The 22,950-nt window shown below is 40.7% G+C and overlaps 1 protein-coding gene across 2 annotated transcripts in view; it reads left to right on the top strand.

Annotated features, from left to right (window-relative positions):
- The window catches only part of PECAM1 (platelet and endothelial cell adhesion molecule 1), a 526,904-nt gene that overhangs the window by 340,193 nt on the left and 163,761 nt on the right, over positions 1 to 22,950 (top strand). For both annotated transcript variants that reach the window (XM_053708076.1, XM_053708083.1), the window contains 2 exons: positions 1,864 to 2,157; positions 14,394 to 14,690. In XM_053708076.1, the coding sequence (XP_053564051.1) occupies positions 1,864 to 2,157; positions 14,394 to 14,690 (591 nt within the window). The remainder of the gene's footprint in view (positions 1 to 1,863; positions 2,158 to 14,393; positions 14,691 to 22,950) is intronic.

Genomic DNA, 22,950 nt, shown 5'->3' with positions numbered 1-22,950 from the left:
CTCATCCATGCGGCAAGAAGTCTTCATCCAGGCGGCCTCTTCGATCTTCATCCTGAAGACATCCGACGTGGAGCTCCTCTTCTTACGGTCGCCGCCGTAAACTGAATCTTCAATGCAAGGGACGTGATTCAAGATGGCGTCCCTTGCATTCCTATTGGCTGAAAGATTCGAATCAGCCAATAGGAATTAGGGCTGCTAAATTCCTATTGGCTATTCAAATCAGCCAATAGGATTTAAGCAGCTCTCATTCTATTGGCTGCCTTACAATAAACACTGCCTTACACTTTAGTTAGTTTAATTTTAGTTTAATAAGTATAATAGTTTAGTTGTTAGTTTAAAATTATTTTTTTTAATTTAACAGGTAAGTTTTAATTAAATTTAAGCTAGGGAAATTGTAATTTTAATATAAAGTTAGGTGGTTGTTAGGTTTAGGGGTTACTAGTTTAAATTAGTTTATTTCGTTGTGGGGGGCTTTGGGTTTAGGGGTTAATAGTTTATTTTAGTATATTTAGTTAGGGGGGCTTGAGGTTTAGGGGTTAATAGGTTTATTATAGTGGCGGTGTGGGCAGATAGCAGATTAGGGGTTAATGATATTTGAATAGTGTTTTTGATGCGGGAGGGCGGCGGTTTAGGGGTTAATAACTTTAGTATAGTGGTGACTATGTTGGGGAGCGGCGGAATAGGGGTTAATACATTTTTTTAGTGGCGGCGATATCGGGAGCGGCAGATTAGGGGTAAATAAATGTATTATAGTGTTTGCGATGCGGGAGGGCCTCAGTTTAGGGGTTAATAGGTAGTTTATGGGTGTTAGTGTACTTTGTACCTGTTTAGTTATGAGTTTTATGTTACAGCTTTGTAACGTAAAACTCATAACTACTGACTTTAGATGGCGTTACGGATCTTGTGGTTTTAGGCTGTAACGCTCACTTTTTAGCCTCACCGCATAACTCGTAATAGCAGTGCTATGGGAATCCCATGAAAATACATCATTTTTACATGTGCGGGACTGACGTTATGGTACAGGCTAAAAGGTGTGCGGTACACCTATACTGACTAGACTCGTAATGGCTGCGGTGCTGTTTTAACTCTGAAAATACCATATTTTCAGCATTACAAGCCGCAACGCAAAACTTGTAATCTAGCTTATAGTTTTGAGACCCTTGCTAGGTCCATAATTACTCCAGTACAGCAGTGTAAGGAAAGGCAGGTAAAGTACGGATGAGGAGATAAACTAAGCACAGACACAGTATATAGGGCACACAGACAAAGACAAACTCGGCAGGAAAGTAGTTAAGTCATATGACAGATAACATGGCACAATGAAAAACTGGTTAAACCTTTAAGGGTATACAAAAAAGTACACTTAATAACAATAGCCCCTTAAAGACTGCATTATCAGTAAGTACCAGCAATAAAATGTTATCAGCAGCAATTATATAGACAGTATTGAGCATATACTTTGATATGTCCCAATGTCTCACCCCCTTCTGATGCTAGAGAACGTCTCCCGACCCTTTAAAATGACTACTGCACCTCAGAATAAAGAAATAGAGAAGTCAGAACTTTAGCCTCTAGCAAACCAGCGCTACCAATGAGCGATAAAACCATTTGTCTGGTGTCAAACTGCAGTTTAGTAGCACAGGTGTGAGAGATAGAGGTGCATTAAGGGCTCCGGTAGTACCAAATAGCGCTAAAGCTGTTTCGGTTTAAATCTTAAATTTAAAGTACCCTATTTTTTTGAAAAAAAAAAAGAAAGTGCCTAAACTGCTCTAGAGGTTGTGTGTGTGTGTATGTTCCCAGGCAGTGATAATTGTACATAAGAGAACTCATATTTGAGCTGACAATTTTTTTTTATCATTTCAGTATTCCAAATTAACAGCATTGATCTAAATGTTCTTCCATCTAATGAGCTAAAAAGTGGAAACAAAATGGATTTGAACTGCTCTGTGGAACTTGCAAAAAATAAAGAATTTCAGCTGAAATACCATTTTTTCTTCTACAAAAATGATGATTTGTTCTACAATGTCAGCTCCAACACAGAAGCAGTATTCTACACCATCAATCAGACCCGGGTGTCCAACTCTGGAATTTATACATGTAAAGTGGTTGTGGAAGACAAGGAAAAAACTACTGATGAAAGACAAGTTAATATAACTGGTAAGAAATTATGGATTAAACCTTTCTGATTGGCAACATTTTTCCGGTTGCTTGTGGTTTCTAATGCCCATGCACTGTCATGAAATAAATTGGTACAACTAATACCCAAACACATGGAAATATATATATATATTATTATTATTCTTTATTTATAAAGCGCCAACAGATTCAGCAGCGCTGTCCATGGGTAACAAAGATAAAAGGACAGTAAAATATGAGACACCAGACAAAATTTAACAAACAAATACAGGGGGAACTGGGAGCCCTGTTCCCATGGGAACTTACTATGGATAAAAAGGATTGGCACCAGCGCTAAAACTGTAACACCTAAATGTGCGTAAAGTCTATAAAACTGATGTATCTAAATCTGTTTGGACAGATTTTGGATTCTATGCTAGTGTTATAGTAAGTGTTTTAAAGTGCAAGAATCACTGTATGATACAAGAGTATAGGATGGTAGCTTGATCCTGTATGGTGTATGCGTGCTGCCTATGAGTTGATACAGTGTACCCTTGTCACTGTTGTAAATGGATATAGAAAGTGATGATCAAATCTAATGTCTGGGCGCACAGCAATAACAAGCACTAACAATAATACTGGCTATAATATGATTGATCTGAACAAATGGATATGTATACAAAGTTCAAATGCAGTTTCATTAGTCGCCAGTCTTTTCTTTTTAAATAGATCTCAGTATGAGGTAAGTATAATGTGCTTACCAGAGGGTACCTCAATCGTATGAGGTAAGTGATCAGCAGCTGTATAAGTAAAGATGATCCCCAGGGGGGGAACTTCCGGGCGGCGGCCATGATAGGTCGCAGTTTTGTGTGCTGCTCCAGCCTAGATAGAATTTACTTGATAAAACTGGAATAAGTCACCATTTGGCAAGAAACAATACTTGTTACAATCAAGCTAACCATCATCTACCTGACGATCTTAAACTTGTTGTAATTGCTGTCAGCACCAGAGCACCGGAGCATATACTGAGGTTGCGGCCTCCAATTAAACCCCCCGGTAGAGATTCCTTAGGGCTCTGCCGTCGCGCAACGCCGTGGTTCCGTTGCAAAAACTTAGCATAAAGATCTTCAAGAACTTTATCTCACTAACTAGCCATAACTGTCAATAACATCAATTCCCTGAACACCCAGTTGATTACTACTGAGTGTCCCCTAACATGGATGTATCTAGCATGGAGGATGCGCATTTTATCGGAGAGTTCAGCAACTTGCTCTCCTACTATCAAGAGGTCTTCTCAAGTGCTCTTAGAAATACACTCCGGCCCCCTCCTGAAACTTTCACTTCGAGTGTATCACCAACCTTTTCTGCCGGTGAACCTTGTGAGAACGATGAAGCTACAGAGCCGGATTTAGCACCCTTCCAGGCAACCACACGCAGGAGACCCACATCTCTGCTCGTTACGGAAGGAAAATTTGATGGTGTTGCAGAGAACAAAGTACCCCATGCAATGCTTACCTCCTGCTGTGCCGATGATCCCGAGCGCTTGAGCGGATGCCCAGCGGCCTCTGTGCCGCTCCACAGTGGTGTGGCGACCCAGGAGTGCCATGCCCCGTTCCGGCAATTTGCCATGAGGGAGCCGGGTCTGTTGCTGTGCGATCAGATCGCCGCAGCTGAGTCTACAAAAAGTGACCCTGCAGTATACATGCGGCCCTGTCAAACCGCGAGGGGTCACCAACTACTCATGACTCGGCCTCTTGCCGGCGATCAGGCTGGTCCGCTGACTTCGAGGGTGTGCAGCTGGAGTGTGCGGTGGTTGCGCTGGGCCAGCTATGATCTCCTCTTTGGGAACAAAGAACACCTCAGGAATGACCACCTCTGTAGGTACAAGGGGACCTGTGGGAAAATTCACCTCAGGGCAGGTGGTGTAGCCCTACGCTCCGGAATAGGCTGACAGTCTTGTAATATGATAGCTGGGGGCCCAACGACTACGTGCCTTGCAATCTGCATAGGCAGTTTTTCATCAACTGGTCTATGTACTGTTTTCAAGTTTCACAGTGGCCCCTAATAGACATACCTGCCATACCTACACTGTCAACCTTCTTTATGAGGACTTCCTATGAAGGCTTTCACTGCCTGAACAACCATGTCCCCCATTGTGAGGTTTGCCCAACTTTAGAATTCTCAATATGGTCAGTGACTCTGAATAAGAATGTTTTACTTATTAGACAACTGCTAGTCTAAGTCAGTGTTGTGGACTATGGAGACAACTCAGATAAATTAGTTTTGAGCTCACCCTCTGTTAGTATGTTAATATCATTGCATTTCATCCATATGTTTAGATATTACTGTTTGTGTAGATCAATATGTGAGGTTCACTAGTGCGCCAGCTATAAATTCATAAGTCACCTCCCTACCACTGGCATTTTCAATATTGTATTTCCACACTGGGATTGCCCTCTATTATTTTGATAAGTGTATGGTTGATTCTAGCTCAATACCTTAACAATGTAAGTAAATACACCGTTTCAATTCATCTAGTTTTTACCTAATGTGCATTAGCACCATACCGTATTTTTACAACTCTACAGGATTACTTCATATCATTGGTATTCGGTTGTAACTCTTTAAGTCCCCCCATATAGTCCCCCTATACAACTTTAGCCCTTTTGAAGGGACTGTGCCTCCTAGTTGGAAGCATCTCCTGTACTATTATTGATGTATATGCAATGGGAGATCCTTGGTTGCATTCCTTTTGATTTCAGCTAAGTATAAAATGTAGGTTTGTCTAGTTTGAGGCCCAAAAGTGGCCCCCTGGGCACCCTTGAAGATCCCCAATATCATAATTCCTCCTATGAGTTAGTTAAGTTTTTATGGACCCATGAGTGGCCCTTTGAAGCTATGGAGGCACATACTGTATATCCCTAAAAATAATTAAAAATGAGGTTCCATTCACATTGTACATTTATGCTAAAGTACTACTCTGATTTTCAGATGCTTTACAATTTTGCTTGTTTTCCTTTAGTATATTACATAAGCTTGTACCAACAAAGCTATTGATGTACTCACTGTATATGATATTGACAAATTGTGTAATTTTGTTTTTCTTTTCTTTGGAATAACCTTAATAAAAAGATTTAATAAAAAAAAAGATGATCCCCAGGCTCTTTCTGAAGTGGTATCCAAACGATTCCCTGTAGATTGTCTTTGCAACAATGGAAATCCTGGACTCTCTTGCTATCTGTATAAGTAAAGATGATCCCCAGGCTCTTTCTGAAGAGGTATCTTAACAGTTTCCTGTAGATTGTCTTTGCAACAAATGGAAATCCTGGACTCTCTTGATATCTTTCTTGTCTTTCCTCTGGTGGTGAGATCTACAATTTCCTCAGATGCTCACAGGAGTTATGGATGGGAAAGAAAAAGACCTATTCCTGACACCACCTGGCGCTTACAGGGAATCGTTTGGATACCACTTCAGAAAGAGCCTGGGGATCATCTTTACTTATATAGCTGCTGATCACTTACCTCATACGATTGAGGTACCCTCTGGTAAGTACATTATACTTACCTCATACTGAGATCTATTTAAAAAGAAAAGACTGGCGACTAATGAAACTGCATTTGAACTTTGTATACACATCCATTTGTTCAGATCAATCATATCATAGCCAGTATTATTGTTAGTACTTGTTATTGCTGTGCGCCCAGACATTAGTTTTGATCATCACTTTCTATATCCATATATATATATATATATATATATATATATATATGTATATATATATATATATATATATATATATATATATATATATAAACACTTCAAATGGTAAAGCACTCCAGGTATATGTTAAGGACTGAGTCCGTCCGTGGTGCCCAGGGTGCACTCCAGTGCACAATATAACATCAAAAAGAGAAGGCACTCGCTGGGTCTTGTCTGTAGTATCTTTAATTAATGTATATATAGTTTAATTAGTGTATATATATATATATATATATATATATATATATATATATATATATATATATATATATATAAATAAATATATATGAGAAAAGTCAAGGTGGATTTGCACTCACATCTCAGAAAATTAACTGCCAGGGTGTCAGGAAAAGAAATGAATCCATGTAAAGCAAGATCTGCACTCACTGGACTTATATCAATGTGTAATTTATTGCTCTGACATTTCGGGGACAAACTGCCCCTTCTTCAGAGCAACCATATATACCCTCTTAAGCCCCGCCCCAACAAACAAAATTTCGCCAAAAACAGTTACCATAGTGATGGTACATAATTATACAATCATAAATAACAACAATGCAATGTGATATACAATAGTGGTGAAAAACAATATGTTCATATATATATCCTTAATTATCTAAAGCAGTGTTTCCCAACCGCGGTCCGTCAAGTAACCCCAACAGTCCAGGTTTTCATTATAGCTGAACTAGAGCACAGGTGAAATAATCATCTGATGGATGAGAGCAGGTTAGTAACCATGGTTACTGATCAGCTGATTATTTCACCTGTGCACTGGTTCAGCTATAATGAAAACCAGGCCAGTTGGGGGTACTTGAGGACCGCAGTTGGGAAACATTGATCTAAAATGTTTAAAACAGCGGATCCATTAGGTGTTTTAAACATGCACGCTTTAGATAATTAACGATATACTGTATATGAACATATTGTTTTTTACCCCTATTGTATATCACATTGCATTGTTGTTATTTATGATTGTATGATTATGCACCATCACTATGGTAACTGTTCTTGGCGCAATTTTGTTTGTTGGGGCGGGGCTTATGAGGGTATATTATGCTCGATTTCTCACTTGATATGGTTGGTCTGATAAAGGGGCAGTTTGGCTCCGAAAAGTCACAGCAATAAATTACACACTGATATAAGTCCAGTGAGTGCGGATATTGATTTACATATATATATATATATATAAAATAAATAATGAAATATATATATATATATATATAGAGAGAGAGATAGATAGATAGATAGATAGATAGTTAGATAGATAGATTTATTTATTTGCGGTCATCTCAACTTCATTTTGAAACTAATTGACTCTTAAATGCTGCCCATTTCAGGTAATGCACACATCGTTTATTCTGTAAATACTGCCAAACTTATAGCATGTGCACCCAGTTTATTCTCAGGGTGATGTGTTGGGAAATGGAATGTTTACTGAGTACATTACAATACACAGCTCATAAATAAATAAAGTAGTCTACATTCTATTGAATGTTTAAGTATGATTTAATTGGCACCATAAATATAATCATTTGGAGCTTCTCTATCTCCCGCATGTAATTATTTCTTGTGTCTCTTTTATATGTCATTTTGCCTTATTCTTTATGACAATGTCTCACAAGTTAAAGGGTCCAAAAAATCAGTACCTTCAAACTGAAATAACATAATTTATGCTTACCTGATAAATTCCTTTCTTCTGTTGTGCGATCAGTCCACGGGTCATCATTACTTCTGGGATATAACTCCTCCCCAACAGGAAATGCAAGAGGATTCACCCAGCAGAGCTGATATAGCTCCTCCCCTCTACGTCAGTCCCAGTCATTCGACCAAGAATCAACGAGAAAGGAGTAACCAAGGGTGAAGTGGTGACTGGAGTATAATTTAAAAAATATTTACCTGCCTTAAAAAACAGGGCGGGCCGTGGACTGATCGCACAACAGAAGAAAGGAATTTATCAGGTAAGCATAAATTATGTTTTCTTCTGTTATGTGCGATCAGTCCACGGGTCATCATTACTTCTGGGATACCAATACCAAAGCAAAAGTACACGGATGACGGGAGGGATAGGCAGGCTCATTATATAGAAGGAACCACTGCCTGAAGAACCTTTCTCCCAAAAATAGCCTCCGAAGAAGCAAAAGTGTCAAATTTGTAAAATTTGGAAAAAGTATGAAGCGAAGACCAAGTTGCAGCCTTGCAAATCTGTTCAACAGAGGCCTCATTCTTAAAGGCCCAAGTGGAAGCCACAGCTCTAGTGGAGTGAGCTGTAATTCTTTCAGGAGGCTGCTGTCCAGCAGTCTCATAGGCTAAACGTATTATGCTACGAAGCCAGAAAGAGAGAGAGGTAGCAGAAGCTTTTTGACCTCTCCTCTGTCCAGAATAAACGACAAACAAGGAAGAAGTTTGGCGAAAATTTTTAGTTGCCTGCAAGTAGAACTTGAGGGCACGAACTACATCCAGATTGTGTAGAAGACGTTCCTTCTTTGAAGAAGGATTTGGACACAAGGATGGAACAACAATCTCTTGATTGATATTCCTGTTAGTAACTACCTTAGGTAAGAACCCAGGTTTAGTACGCAGAACTACCTTGTCTGAGTGAAAGATCAGATAAGGAGAATCACAATGTAGGGCTGATAACTCAGAGACTCTTCGAGCCGAGGAAATAGCCATTAAAAATAGAACTTTCCACGATAACAATTTTATATCAATGGAATGAAGGGGTTCAAATGGAACACCTTGTAAAACGTTAAGAACTAAGTTTAAACTCCATGGCGGAGCAACGGCTTTAAACACAGGCTTGATCCTAGCTAAAGCTTGACAAAAAGCCTGGACGTCTGGATTTTCTGACAGACGCCTGTGCAACAAGATGGACAGAGCTGAAATCTGTCCCTTTAATGAACTAGCCGATAAACCCTTTTCTAGACCTTCTTGTAGAAAGGACAATATCCTAGGGATCCTAACCTTACTCCAGGAGTAACGTTTGGATTCGCACCAGTATAGGTATTTGCGCCATATTTTATGGTAAATCTTTCTGGTAACAGGCTTCCTAGCCTGGATCAGGGTATCAATAACCGACTCAGAAAAACCACGCTTTGATAAAATCAAGCGTTCAATTTCCAAGCAGTCAGTTTCAGAGAAGTTAGATTTTGATGTTTGAATGGACCCTGTATCAGAAGGTCCTGTCTCAGAGGTAGAGACCAAGGCGGACAGGATGACATGTCCACTAGATCTGCATACCAAGTCCTGCGTGGCCATGCAGGTGCTATTAGAATCACAGATGCTCTCTCTTGTTTGATTTTCGCAATCAATCGAGGAAGCAGCGGGAAGGGTGGAAACACATAAGCCATCCCGAAGTTACCAAGGTGCTGTCAAAGCATCTATCAGAACCGCTTCCGGATCCCTGGATCTGGACCCGTAGTGAGGAAGTTTGGCGTTCTGGCGAGACGCCATGAGATCTATCTCTGGTTTGCCCCAACGTCGAAGTATTTGGGCAAAAATCTCCGGATGAAGTTCCCACTCTCCCGGATGAAAAGTCTGGCGACTCAAGAAATCCGCCTCCCAGTTCTCCACTCCCGGGATGTGGATTGCTGACAGGTGGCAAGAGTGAGACTCTGCCCAGCGAATTATCTTTGATACTTCCATCATTGCTAGGGAGCTTCTTGTCCCTCCCTGATGGTTGATGTAAGCTACAGTCGTGATATTGTCCGACTGAAACCTGATGAACCCCTGAGTTGTTAATAGGGGCCAAGCTAGAAGGGCATTGAGAACTGCCCTCAATTCCAGAATGTTTATTGGAAGGAGACTCTCCTCCTGATTCCATAATCCCTGAGTCTTCAGAGAATTCCAGACAGCGCCCCAACCTAATAGGCTGGCGTCTGTTGTTACGATTGTCCAGTCTGGCCTGCTGAATGGCATCCCCCTGGACAGGTGTGGCCGATAAAGCCACCATAGAAGAGAATTTCTGGTCTCTTGATTCAGATTCAGGGTAGGGGACAAATCTGAGTAATCCCCATTCCACTGACTTAGCATGCACAATTGCAGCGGTCTGAGGTGTAGGCGTGCAAAAGGTACTATGTCCATTGCCGCTACCATTAAGCCGATCACCTCCATGCATTGAGCCACTGACGGGTGTTGAATGGAATGAAGGACACGGCATGCATCCTGAAGCCTTGTTAACCTGTCTTCTGTCAGGTAAATCTTCATTTCTACAGAATCTATAAGAGTCCCCAAGAATGGAACTCTTGTGAGAGGAAAAAGAGAACTTTTCTTTTCGTTCACTTTCCATCCATGCGACCTTAGAAATGCCAGAACTAACTCTGTATGAGACTTGGCAGTTTGAAAGCTTGAAGCTTGTATTAGAATGTCGTCTAGGTACGGAGCTACCGAAATCCCTCGCGGTCTTAGTACCGCCAGAAGGGCGCCCAGAACCTTTGTGAAGATTCTTGGGGCCGTAGCCAATCCGAATGGAAGAGCTACAAACTGGTAGTGCCTGTCTAGGAAGGCAAACCGTAGATACCGTTGATGATCTTTGTGAATCGGTATGTGAAGGTAAGCATCTTTTAAATCCACTGTGGTCATGTACTGACCCTTTTGGATCATAGGTAAGATTGTCCGAATAGTTTCCATTTTGAACGATGGAACTCTTAGGAATTTGTTTAGAATCTTTAAATCTAAGATTGGCCTGAAAGTTCCCTCTTTTTTGGGAACCACAAACAGGTTTGAGTAGAACCCTTGTCCTTGTTCCGACCGCGGAACTGGATGGATCACTCCCATTAATAACAGATCTTGTACACAGCGTAGAAACGCTTCTTTCTTTATCTGGTTTGTTGACAACCTTGACAGATGAAATCTCCCTTTTGGGGGAGATAATTTGAAGTCTAGAAGGTATCCCTGAGATATGATCTCCAGCGCCCAGGGATCCTGAACATCTCTTGCCCAGGCCTGAGCGAAGAGAGAAAGTCTGCCCCCCACTAGATCCGGTCTCGGATCGGGGGCTCTCGGTTCATGCTGTCTTTGGGGCAGCAGCAGGTTTCCTGGTCTGTTTGCCCTTATTCCAGGACTGGTTAGGTTTCCAGCCTTGTCTGTAACGAGCAACAGCTCCTTCCTGTTTTGGTGCAGTGGAGGTTGACGCTGCTCCAGGTTTGAAATTCCGAAAGGAACGAAAATTAGACTGTCTAGCCTTAGCTTTGGCTTTGTCTTGAGGTAGGGCGTGGCCCTTACCTCCTGTAATGTCAGCGATAATTTCTTTCAACCCGGGCCCAAATAAAGACTGCCCCTTGAAAGGTATATTAAGTAATTTAGACTTAGAAGTAACATCAGCTGACCAGGATTTTAGCCACAGTGCTCTACGTGCCTGTATGGCGAATCCAGAGTTCTTAGCCGTAAGTTTAGTTAAATGTACTACGGCCTCCGAAATGAATGAATTGGCTAGTTTAAGGACTCTAAGCCTGTCCATAATGTCGTCTAGCGTAGACGAACTAAGGTTCTCTTCCAGAGACTCAATCCAAAATGCTGCCGCAGCCGTAATCGGCGCGATACATGCAAGGGGTTGCAATATAAAACCTTGTTGAACAAACATTTTCTTAAGGTAACCCTCTAATTTTTTATCCATTGGATCTGAAAAAGCACAGCTATCCTCCACCGGGATAGTGGTACGCTTAGCTAAAGTAGAAACTGCTCCCTCCACCTTAGGGACCGTTTGCCATAAGTCCCGAGTAGTGGCGTCTATTGGAAACATCTTTCTAAATATTGGAGGGGGTGAGAACGGCACACCGGGTCTATCCCACTCCTTAGTAACAATTTCAGTTAATCTCTTAGGTATAGGAAAAACGTCAGTACTCGCCGGTACCGCAAAGTATTTATCCAACCTACACATTTTCTCTGGTATTGCAACGGTGTTACAATCATTGAGAGCTGCTAAGACCTCCCCTAGTAATGCACGGAGGTTCTCCAATTTAAATTTAAAATTTGAAATATCTGAATCCAATCTGTTTGGATCAGAACCGTCACCCACAGAATGAAGCTCTCCGTCCTCATGCTCTGCAAGCTGTGACGCAGTATCAGACATGGCCCTAGTATTGTCAGCGCACTCTGTTCTCACCCCAGAGTGATCACGCTTGCCTCTTAGTTCTGGTAATTTAGACAAAACTTCAGTCATAACAGTAGCCATATCATGTAATGTTATCTGTAATGGCCGCCCAGATGTATTAGGCGCCATAATATCACTCACCTCCCGGGCGGGAGATGCAGGTACTGCCGCGTGAGGCGAGTTAGTCGGCATAACTCTTCCCTCGCAGTTTGGTGAAATTTGTTCACATTGTACAAATTGACTTTTATTTAAAGTAGCATCAATACAGTTAGTACATAAATTTCTATTGGGCTCCACCTTGGCATTGGAACAAATGACACAGATATTCTCTGAGTCAGACATGTTTAACACACTAGCAATAACTTGCAACCTGGTTATAATCTTTTTTAGCAAAAACGTACTGTGCCTCAAAGAGGTACTTTAACGATTAAATGACAGTTGAGATAATGAACTGAAACAGTTATAGCATCAAGTTTAAAATAACACAACTTTTAGCAAAGGTTTGTTCCCATTAGTAAATAACTAAATTTGACATAAAAAATTATAGAGTAACGTTTTTATTCACAGTCAATAACAATTCTCACAGCTCTGCTGAGAGAATGTACCTCCCTTCAAAGAAGTTTGAAGACCCCTGAGATCTGTCAGTGAACCGGATCATGCAGGAAATATAATAGTAGCTGACTGGAATTTTTTGATGCGTAGCAAAAGAGCGCCAAAACGGCCCCTCCCTCTCACACACAGCAGTGAGGAGAAACGAAACTGTCACAATTTAAAGCAGACAACTGCCAAGTGGAAAATAATGCCCAAACATTTATTTACTCAGTACCTCAGCAATGTAAACGATTCTACATTCCAGCAAAAACGTTTAACATGACAATATTTATTAAAAGGATTAGTGACCTTTAACAGAGTAGTTCCGGTGAAAAACCATTCCCAGAATACTGAAGTGTATACATACATGACTCCTTAGTAACAATTTCTCATTATAACGGTATAGCAGGATTTTTTCATCAATTCCATTCAGAAAATAAAAACTGCTACATACCTCAATGCAGATTCATCTGCCCGCTGTCCCCTGATCTGAAGCCTTTACCTCCCTCAGATGGCCGAGAACAGCAATATGATCTTAACTACTCCGGTTAAAATCATAGTAATAAACTCTGGTAGATTCTTCTTCAAACTCTGCCAGAGAAGTAATAACACGCTCCGGTGCTATTGTAAAATAACAAACTTTTGATTGAAGTCATAAAAACTAAGTATAATCACCATAGTCCTCTCACACATCCTATCTAGTCGTTGGGTGCAAGAGAATGACTGGGACTGACGTAGAGGGGAGGAGCTATATCAGCTCTGCTGGGTGAATCCTCTTGCATTTCCTGTTGGGGAGGAGTTATATCCCAGAAGTAATGATGACCCGTGGACTGATCGCACATAACAGAAGAAATGCATTACTTTAACATCTGCCTTTAATACCCTGCAAAAATATATGTTAATTTATTTTTAATCCAATAGGTATAAAAATCATCTTAAACCTCCACATTCAGTTTTATGTTCAAATTAATTGTCAGTAATCATTAAAATATATGCTGTACGTGATGAGAAATATGGCAATTAATATGCAACCAACTTTTGGCTTGATTTAAAAGGTGCATTTTATAATAAAATCTTCTCATGGCAGTGTAGACAGTTTTAGCTCACACAGTAAAAATTAAACAATAAGGGCCAGATTACGAGTGGAGCGCAAAATTGCACTTTCGCAATCACGATATTTGCGCTCCACCTGTAATAGCAGTGCACGCAATTGTGGGCTGGTATTTTATATGGCCCGTAATGTGGACGAGACCTAGTGTTTGCTTTGCTAGAAAGCTATGTGCTAAAGCTAGAGTGCTTCAATAGGCTCCATTGGGATCCTCGTTCTCATGCTGTCAGACACGGCATGAAAACTAGCGCAGGGAAGAGGGAAAGTCGCGCAGTGATGGGCAGAAGAGTTTAAATATATATGTATATACTTATATACACATTTATATATATATATATATATATATATTCATATTTAAACCCATAAATGCCACTTGTAATAGCTGGTTATTTATTGCACAATAAATTAGCGTACACTTGTTTTAAATTTCTTTACAGGAATTATTAATTATCTTATAATGTACCTACACTTTGCATCCTAAAAATAAACTTTGCTTTCAGGGTTCAAAAGTCCACAGTTGCTACTTTCATAACTTATATATGGTGAAGCTTTACATCTTGCCTAAACTTATGTGGTTCACCTAAATATTGGCTTTTTTTAGGGAGGAGGAGGTTACAGTTTGTTTGTTTTTTTGACAAATATCTTTATAGTAGTCACATTTTGGAAGTTCAATTAGATTTCAATTAGTTTATGACGATGTTCATCTTATCTTTTTTTTTTCACTTTTCAAGGACTACCTAAACCAATATTAAACCTTTCTACGAATAGTGCGAAAGAGGGGGAAGAAGTTTCAATGACCTGTGAAATTCCAGAAGAGGCCACAATGTATTATTTTACTTTCTACAAGACTAAGAACGAAGAGAAAACAATAATCAAAAGCAAATTTACTACAACCAATCAATTCAAAACTACCTATACTTTTCTTGCTGGAGAGAGGGAAGTAAGGTTTGAGTGTACAGTAAAACTCCAGTTTGCAACAAAGGATGAGATGTCACAGCCCAGTGATCGACAGATGGTGGCAGTTGCTGGTAAGCTCTATAAATAACAGCAATCTTAGATGAAGACCAATCCTATAATATAAAAGGCCATTTTTTTTTCCCAAAGCTGTCATGCAGTAGAGACAGCACAGGACGCAAACACCTGGCCTTACCTGACATGCTGTTTGTGGCAGTGGGGCGAAAGTGGGCGTGGCCATGCGGGGTGTGGATGTGGCCGACGGGAGCGTGGGTGTGGCCGGGCATTGTCGGGTGTGGTTGGGCGTGGTGGGGGTGGTGGGGCGTGGCCCGGCTCGGGTGGCGCAAGAGAGGGGGGAGAGAAATAGAAAGAGAGGGGGAGAGACAAAAAGAGATAGGAAAGAGCTAAAGAAAGGGGGAAGAGCAGAAGAGACGGGAAAGAGCAGAAGAGAGGGGGGAGAGAGAGCAAAATAGAGGGGAAAGAGAAAAAGAGAGGGGAAAGAGCAAATTAGAGGGCAAAGAGAGAAAAAGAGAGGGGGGAGAGAGAGAGCAAAAGAGAGGGGGAGAGAGAAAATAAGAGGGGGGAAGAGAGAGTGCAAAAGAGAGGAGAAGAGAGAGCGCAAAAGAGAGGGGAAGAGAGAGCGCAAAAGAGAGGGGAAGAGAGAGAGCAAAAGAGAGGGGGGAGAGAGAGCAAAAGAAGAGAGGGGGAGAGGGGGGAGAGAGAGCAAAAGAGAGAGGGGAGAGAGAACAAAAGAGAGGGGGAGAGCGAGCAATAGAGAGGGGAAGAGAGAGAGCAAAAGAGAGGGATGGAGAGAGAGCAAAAGAGAGGGGAAAGAGCAAAAGAGAGGGGGAGAGAGCAAAAGAGAGGGAAAGAGCAAAATATAGGGAAGAAAGAGAAAAAGCACAAACAAAGATGAAGCAGCACCACCAAATTCTTTCTTCTAGTAGCTTTATTCAGCATGAGGAGTAGCCAGACCAAAAATTCAAAAACAACAACGTTTCGGACACAGTCCTTAGTCATGTATGGCTAAACTGTACATAGAATCAACCTTAAATACTATATAAGCCCCCACCCCACACCTGTACAACTGCACAATACAAATTAACCCCTTACAACCTAAATCTTAACACACAGGTAAGGTATAATGAAAGCACAGTTATATACTGCAATGTCATTAAAGCTAAACATAGCTACTTAATATATATGAGAATACAATCATGTATATCTATACATCAAGCAAAAAAGCAGAAAATAATCCAAAGTCATCTGAAACAGAAGAAAAATAAAAAATAAAAAATAATTAAACAATTTATACATAGTATGTAATTAATTAAAGGCACACAGACAGGTCAAAATCCCTATTCATCCCATTTGGGTATAATGTCCCCAATTTGTTAATCCAGAACATTTCTCTACTTTTAAGAATTTTAACCCTGTTCCCACCCCTTCTAGGAATTGGAATATGTTCTAGGACTTGGAATCTTAACTGATTAAGGTTATGTCCAGCAGACCAAAAATGATATGCTACCGGTGCATCCAATTTCTTAGTCCTAATACTGCTCTTATGTTGAACAATACGTTCTCGGATACTACGGGTGGTCTCCCCGACGTACCCCAATCCACAAGGACACTTAATCATATAAACTACATATTCTGTATTACAGGTAAAGTAATCTCTAATAGAAAATATATACTCAGTCCTAGGATGGCTAATGGTGGGGCCTTTAATCATACTGTTGCAGTTAGAGCAACCTAGGCAGGGGAAATTACCCCAATTTTTCTTGCTTATATAGCTCTGTACCCCCCTCTTTTTAAGAGGGCCAATATCAGCCCTAACCAGTGAATCTTTAAAATTTCTGCCCCTTTTATAGGCAGGCATAAATGGTTTACAAGATTCCAAAACATCAGATTCACAAGTTTGCAAGACATGCCAATGTCTAAGCAAAATTTTTTGTACTTTTAAACTTAAAGGAGAGTTGTAAATGGATATAGAAAGTGATTATCAAAAATAATGTTTAAGCTCTTGTTTCATAATGTCAATTTGTGTGCCTTGGTTCTCAATCTCTCTCTGCAGACATTCTACCGTCAAGACCATTATATAAAATGAACATTTATTCAATATCATCTTGAATTTATTGGAGTATTCTACATTATCTTGCATAAGAGTGGGGCGCAGGTGTAATCTCAACCCTCTTGGTATGCGCTTCACCCTGTGGTACTCAGCTAGTGTTACCGCATGTAATTTGAATGCCACATGTTTCTTTTCCAGATACTCCAATTTTTTACTCACAGTTTGTGTTGGTGAGGATTTTAAAAAGTCCCTGGAGCCCCGGGTCAAAGTAGTGATCCTGGCGGCTCTCCTCCATTACACCAGTGCCCATCCCCCATCTCTTCTCAGATCTTTACCTAAGAGCCAGTTCCTTCGGGTAAGACGGATTGTGTCAAATGAAAATCCGGCAGAAAAAAGACTGAGAGAGATGGGTGATCGTTTTTTAGCCAGGGGTTACCCTAAGGATTTAATTGAGGCTGAATTAAAGAGTGCCCTTGCCACATCTAGGCAGTCCCTTTTAACTAAAAAAAACAGTGTGGAAAAAGAAAAATCTGACAGATTGGTTTTCATTAGCCAATACTCTCCATTAAGTTTAAAAGTACAAAAAATTTTGCTTAGACATTGGCATGTCTTGCAAACTTGTGAATCTGATGTTTTGGAATTTTGTAAACCATTTATGCCTGCCTATAAAAGGGGCAGAAATTTTAAAGATTCACTGGTTAGGGCTGATATTGGCCCTCTTAAAAAGAGGGGGGTACAGAGCTATATAGGCAAGAAAAATTGGGGTAATTTCCCCTGCCTAGGTTGCTCTAACTGCAACAGTATGATTAAAGGCCTCACCTTTAGCCATCCTAGGACTGGGTATATATTTTCTATTAGAGATTACTTTACCTGTAATACAGAATATGTAGTCTATATCATTAAGTGTCCTTGCGGATTGGGGTACGTCGGGGAGACCACCCATAGTATCCGAGAACGTATTGTTCAACATAAGAGCAGTATTAGGACTAAAAAATTGGATGCACCGGTAGCATATAATTTTTTGTCTGCTGGACATAACCTTAATCAGTTAAGATTCCAAGTCCTAGAACATATTCCAATTCCTAGAAGGGGTGGGAACAGGGTTAAAATTCTTAAAAGTAGAGAAATGTTCTGGATTAACAAATTGGGGACATTATACCCAAATGGGATGAATAGGGATTTTGACCTGTCTGTGTGCCTTTAATTAATTACATACTATGTATAAATTGTTTAATTATTTTTTATTTTTCTTCTGTTTCAGATGACTTTGGATTATTTTCTGCTTTTTTGCTTGATGTATAGATATGCATGATTGTATTCTAATATATATTAAGTAGCTATGTTTAGCTTTAATGACATTGCAGTATATAACTGTGCTTTCTTTATACCTTACCTGTGTGTTAAGATTTAGGTTGTAAGGGGTTAATTTGTATTGTGCAGTTGTACAGGTGTGGGGGTGGGGCTTATATAGTATTTAAGGTTGATTCTATGTACAGTTTAGCCATACATGACTAAGGACTGTGTCCGAAACATTGTTGTTTTTGAATTTTTGGTCTGGCTACTCCTCAAGCTGAATAAAGCTACTTGAAGAAAGAATTTGGTGGTGCTGCTTCATCTTTGTTTGTGCTTATTTGTTGGGTTCTGGCAGGAACCTGGTTGCTGGCACACCTTGATACATTCCCTGTGTTGGATACTTGAGACTGAAGAAAGAGAAAAAGAGGGGGGAGAGAGAGCAAAAGAGAGGGGGGAGAGTGATCAATAGAGAGGGGGAGAGAGAGAGAAAAAAAAGGGGAGAGAGAGAGCAAAAGAGAGGGGGAGAGAGAACAATAGAAAGGGGGAGAGAGAGAGCAAAAGAGAGGGATGGAGAGAGAAAGCAAAAGAGAGGGGAGAGAGACAAAGCAAAAGAGAGGGGGGGAGGGGGGAGAGAGAGCAAAATAAATGGATGGATAGAAAGAGCAAAAGAGAGGGATGAGAGAGAGAGCAAAAAAAAGGGGAGAGAGACAAAAGCAAAAGAGAGTGGGAGAGAGAGAGCACTAAGCAAAAGAGAGGGGGAGAGAGAGAGCGCAAAAGAGAGGGGGAGAGAGAGAGAGCGCAAAAGAGAGGGGGAGAGAGAGCGCGCAAAAGAGGGGATGAGAGAGGGAGCAAAAAAAAGGGGAGAGAGACAGAGCAAAAGAGAGGGGGAGAGAGAGAGCGCAAAAGAGAGGGGGGAGAAAGAGAGCACAAAAGAGAGGGGGAGAGAGAGAGTGCAAAAGAGAGGGGGAGAGAGAGAACGCAAAAGAGAGGGGGGAGAGAGAGAGCATAAAAGAGAGGGGGAGAGAGTGCAAAAGAGAGGGGGAGAGAGAGCAAAAGAGAGGGGGGAGAGAAAGCAAAAGAGAGGGAGCAAAAGAGAGGGGGAAGAGAGAGACCAAAAGAGAGGTGGAGCGAGAGAGTGCGCAAAAGAGAGGGGGAGAGAGCGCAAAAAAGAGGGGGAGAGAGCGCAAAAGAGAGGGGGAGAGAGAGCAAAAGAGAGGGGGGGAGAGAGAGAGCAAAAGAGAGGGGGGAGAGAGAGAGCAAAAGAGAGGGGAGAGAGAGAGAGCAAAAGAGAGGTGGAGCGAGAGAGAGCGCAAAAGAGAGGGGGAAGAGAGCACAAAAGAGAGGGGGAGAGAGCACAAAAGAGAGGGGGAGAGAGAGAGAAAGGGGTGGGACAGCTGTACTGCAAAAAATGGCCCATGTAAACAGGCTTTAGGATCAGTAATGGCATAAATAGGCAATAGTCTTGATAGATGAGCCACTACAGTGGCAAAATAACATAAAACCCTATTCAAAAGATGATGAAGTTGATTGAAAATACATTTTGTTTAATCCAAAATAAATTATGGAAAAAGACCCCCTCAGCAGTGCCAAAAGCAGTCAAAAAATGCCTCTGCCTATAGGCACTTCATTAATCTATATATATGCTCACACCCAGCAGTCTAGCTAAATGGCAAGGACCAGTAAGCAATAACTGGGAGATATATACAGACTTCTCAGAAATATCCTCCAATGTGCTTGTCTGGTGTGGAGCTTGTACCCAAGATGTTTGATAAAATTGACATTATCTCTCCAAATTGCTTATTAGAGTCCCTTGTCATTTACACAAACTGGCTGAGCACTATTGATAGTGCAAAGAGCACTATCGATATTGTTGAACAACACTAAAATTAGTGTGCAATCTGGTATTACAAGTCCATGATAAAACAGAATAACCACAGAATGTCTAAAACTGCATTGCATAGAGGGGTATACAACCTCCCATTTAAAGAGGGGAGTTGGTCTCTCAAAGTTGCAACTGTTTGCCAAAATGGAAATATATGGTAATCGTGTAAAAAAATAAAAATAAATTATGTTTAATGCTTTCATTATGGTGAGAGTCTACTTGTGGGATTAAAGTCCAGTCCTACAGGAGGAGGCAAATCACCCCACATAACAGAGCTTTATCCATCCAACTTTCCTATGATTACTTAGTCATACATTTGATCAAGAGAAAATAAGAAAGTAGGAAAGGAAGAGCAGGGTAATAGTAGTGCAAACTGGTACTGCTGCCAACTGTTATGGAAAAACAAGGGTGGGTAAGAATATTTTTTTTTCTTTCCTAAGATATGGTGAGTCCACGGCTTGAGTAATTACTGTTGGGAATATCACTCTTGGTCAGCAGGAAGAGGTAAAGAGCACCACAGTTAAACTGTTAAGTATCACTCCCTTACCCACAATGCCCAGTCATTCTCTTTGCCTTCGGTGCATGGAGGAGGTGAAGTTTAGGTGTCTGAAGAAATGTTTTTATTTCATCTACAAGCAAGTTTTGGGGTATAGCCGTATTCCACGTCAATCCTTGCAGTCGAGTAGTGGTGGCTTTAAAGCAGTTAGAAACTTGTAAAGAGGTACTTACTGAGTTTTCCTAACAATTGCTGCCCTAGTTTAGAAAGCCAGAGTTGGCTACTCTGTTCTTTCTTTTTTAAAGGTCTCTGTGAAGAACTGTGTCTTCTCATACCTTGTAACTGTCTACATGCTGAACAGCGGAGCAGGTAAGTGCTTTTTCTTCCAGTTGGGGATACCATGCACTTAACAAATTAAAAGACACTGCTTTTTTTTTGGGACATAGATACTCCTATTGTATGGGTTACACTGGGGCATGAAGCAGGCACTGTAGCATGTGTGAGACTAAAATTTAAACTCTTTTAAAAAGAAAGGGTAAAATTTTAGGCTTTATATTTTAGACACATATTTACTTGATAAAACAATACAAGTTCAAACTGAAAGTAAGGCTTGATTTTCTATTTCAGCAGCTTATATTTATTTTCTCTTTGCTTTAAAATAAACCAATGCAACATTTTAAACTGTCCGGTTTGAAAAAATGGTTATTTCTGGTACTCAGTGCACCAGGAAGTTATTTTTAGTGCCTCTCTATGTTGCAGCAGTAATTTGAGCTCGGCAGTTGCGGTCAAATGACCGGCTTTACTTCATAACGTTTCTGAGGAAAAAGTTATTTTTCTCTATTTCTTTGGTAGCAGTAAGGCACCTCAGTAAATGAGGTGTGGGGTTGCCTGAGGGGTATTTTAGAAGTTTATTTGATGTTTATTAAATGTTTTTTCTTAAGTTTTCTCACATAATTTTAGCTGGGGATCGATCCTAATTTGGGATAAAATGTAAAAATAATTTTTTCCTTTGGCTTATTTTAATTAAATATTAAAATCTTTGAAACTTATCTGTACAAGTTTATTTACTGTTTCACAACATGCCTGATATGGAGCAAGAGCCTGCTCTCATGAATTCATGCTTATTATGTTTAGATGCACAAATTGCAGCTCCTATGCAATTTTGTTTTTCATGTGTCAAGAAAACCTTGCAAAATAAAGGTAAAATGTTTTGAGCTTAATGTCTCTCAGGATGATGCTGTTAAAATAATACCTCAGCTTTCTCCTGCTACGTCCCAAGCCTCAATGGCATCACATGCAGTGCCCTGCAGTTCCTCTATAACTCCTAGTGAAGTTTATTTAAAAGCAGAAATTGCTGCCCAGGTATCTTCAGTGGTATCTGCGGCATTAGCTGCCATTCCCAGATTACAGGTAAAATGCAAGAGGAAATCTACAAATTCAGAAAGTAAGGTGCATGTCCTCAGTTCTGCTTCCCAAGTTGCCCTTTCTCATAAGTCTGATGAGGAAGATACATCGGGACTTTCTGAGGGTGAAATCTCAGAATCTGAGATGGTATCTTTCAGATTTAAGCTTGAACACCTTTGTGTATTGTTAAAGGAGATTTTAGCTACTTTAGATTACTCTGATACCCCTGTCGTTGTCACTCCTAAGAAATCTAGTAAACTTAATAGTTTCTTTGATGAACCTTCCACTTCGGATGTTTTTCCTATGCCGGACCGTGCTAGGGAGATTATCTCACAAGAATGGGAGAAACCAGGGGTATCTTTTTCCCCGTCTCCCATTTTTAAGAAAATACTGTACCCAAAGTTGAAGTGGCCATTTCCACTCTGACTAAGTGAACCACTATTCCTATTGAGAGTAGTTGCTCTTTTAAGGATCCAATGGACAAGAAGCTGGAGGCTTATTTGAAAAAGATTTATGTTCATCAAGGTCTCCAATGGCAACCTGCGGTGTGTATTGCCACCGTGACTAGTGCCGCATCTTATTGGTTTGACGCCTTGTCTGATTCTCTTCAAGTAAAGACTTCCTTGGATGAAATTCATTCAGGATTAAAGCTCTTAAGTTGGCCAATTCCTTTATTGCAGATGCCATTTTACAGGTTGCTAGACTAGGAGCTAAAACTTCTAGTTTTGCTGTCCTAGCCCGCAGGGCATTATGGTTGAAATCCTGGTCTGCGGACGTTTCCTCTAAAGTCAAGCTTCTGGCGATTCCTTACAAGGGCAAAACCTTGTTTGGACCTGGTTTGGCAGAAATTATCTCTGATATTACGGGTGGAAAAGGGTCTTTTCTACCTCAAAATAAGAAGAATAGGCCTAAAGGACGTCAGAGTAATTTTCGTTCCTTTTGTAACTTCAAAGGAAACCCTTCCCCTTCTTCTTCCAAGCAGTAACAATCCAAGTCTTCTTGGAAACCCAATCAGTCTTGGAATAAGGGGAAACAATCAAAGAAACCCGCAGCTGATTCCAAATCAGCATGAAGGGTTTGCCTCCGATCCGGGATTGGATCGGGGGGGGGGGGGTAGACTTTCTCAGTTCTCTCAAGCCTGGATATGAGATGTCCCAGATCCCTGGACTGTAGACATAGTATCCCAGG

Source organism: Bombina bombina, chromosome 1, assembly GCF_027579735.1.
Source record: "Bombina bombina isolate aBomBom1 chromosome 1, aBomBom1.pri, whole genome shotgun sequence".
Taxonomy (NCBI): Eukaryota; Metazoa; Chordata; class Amphibia; order Anura; family Bombinatoridae; genus Bombina; species Bombina bombina.
This window is presented reverse-complemented; position numbering and strand designations above follow the sequence as displayed.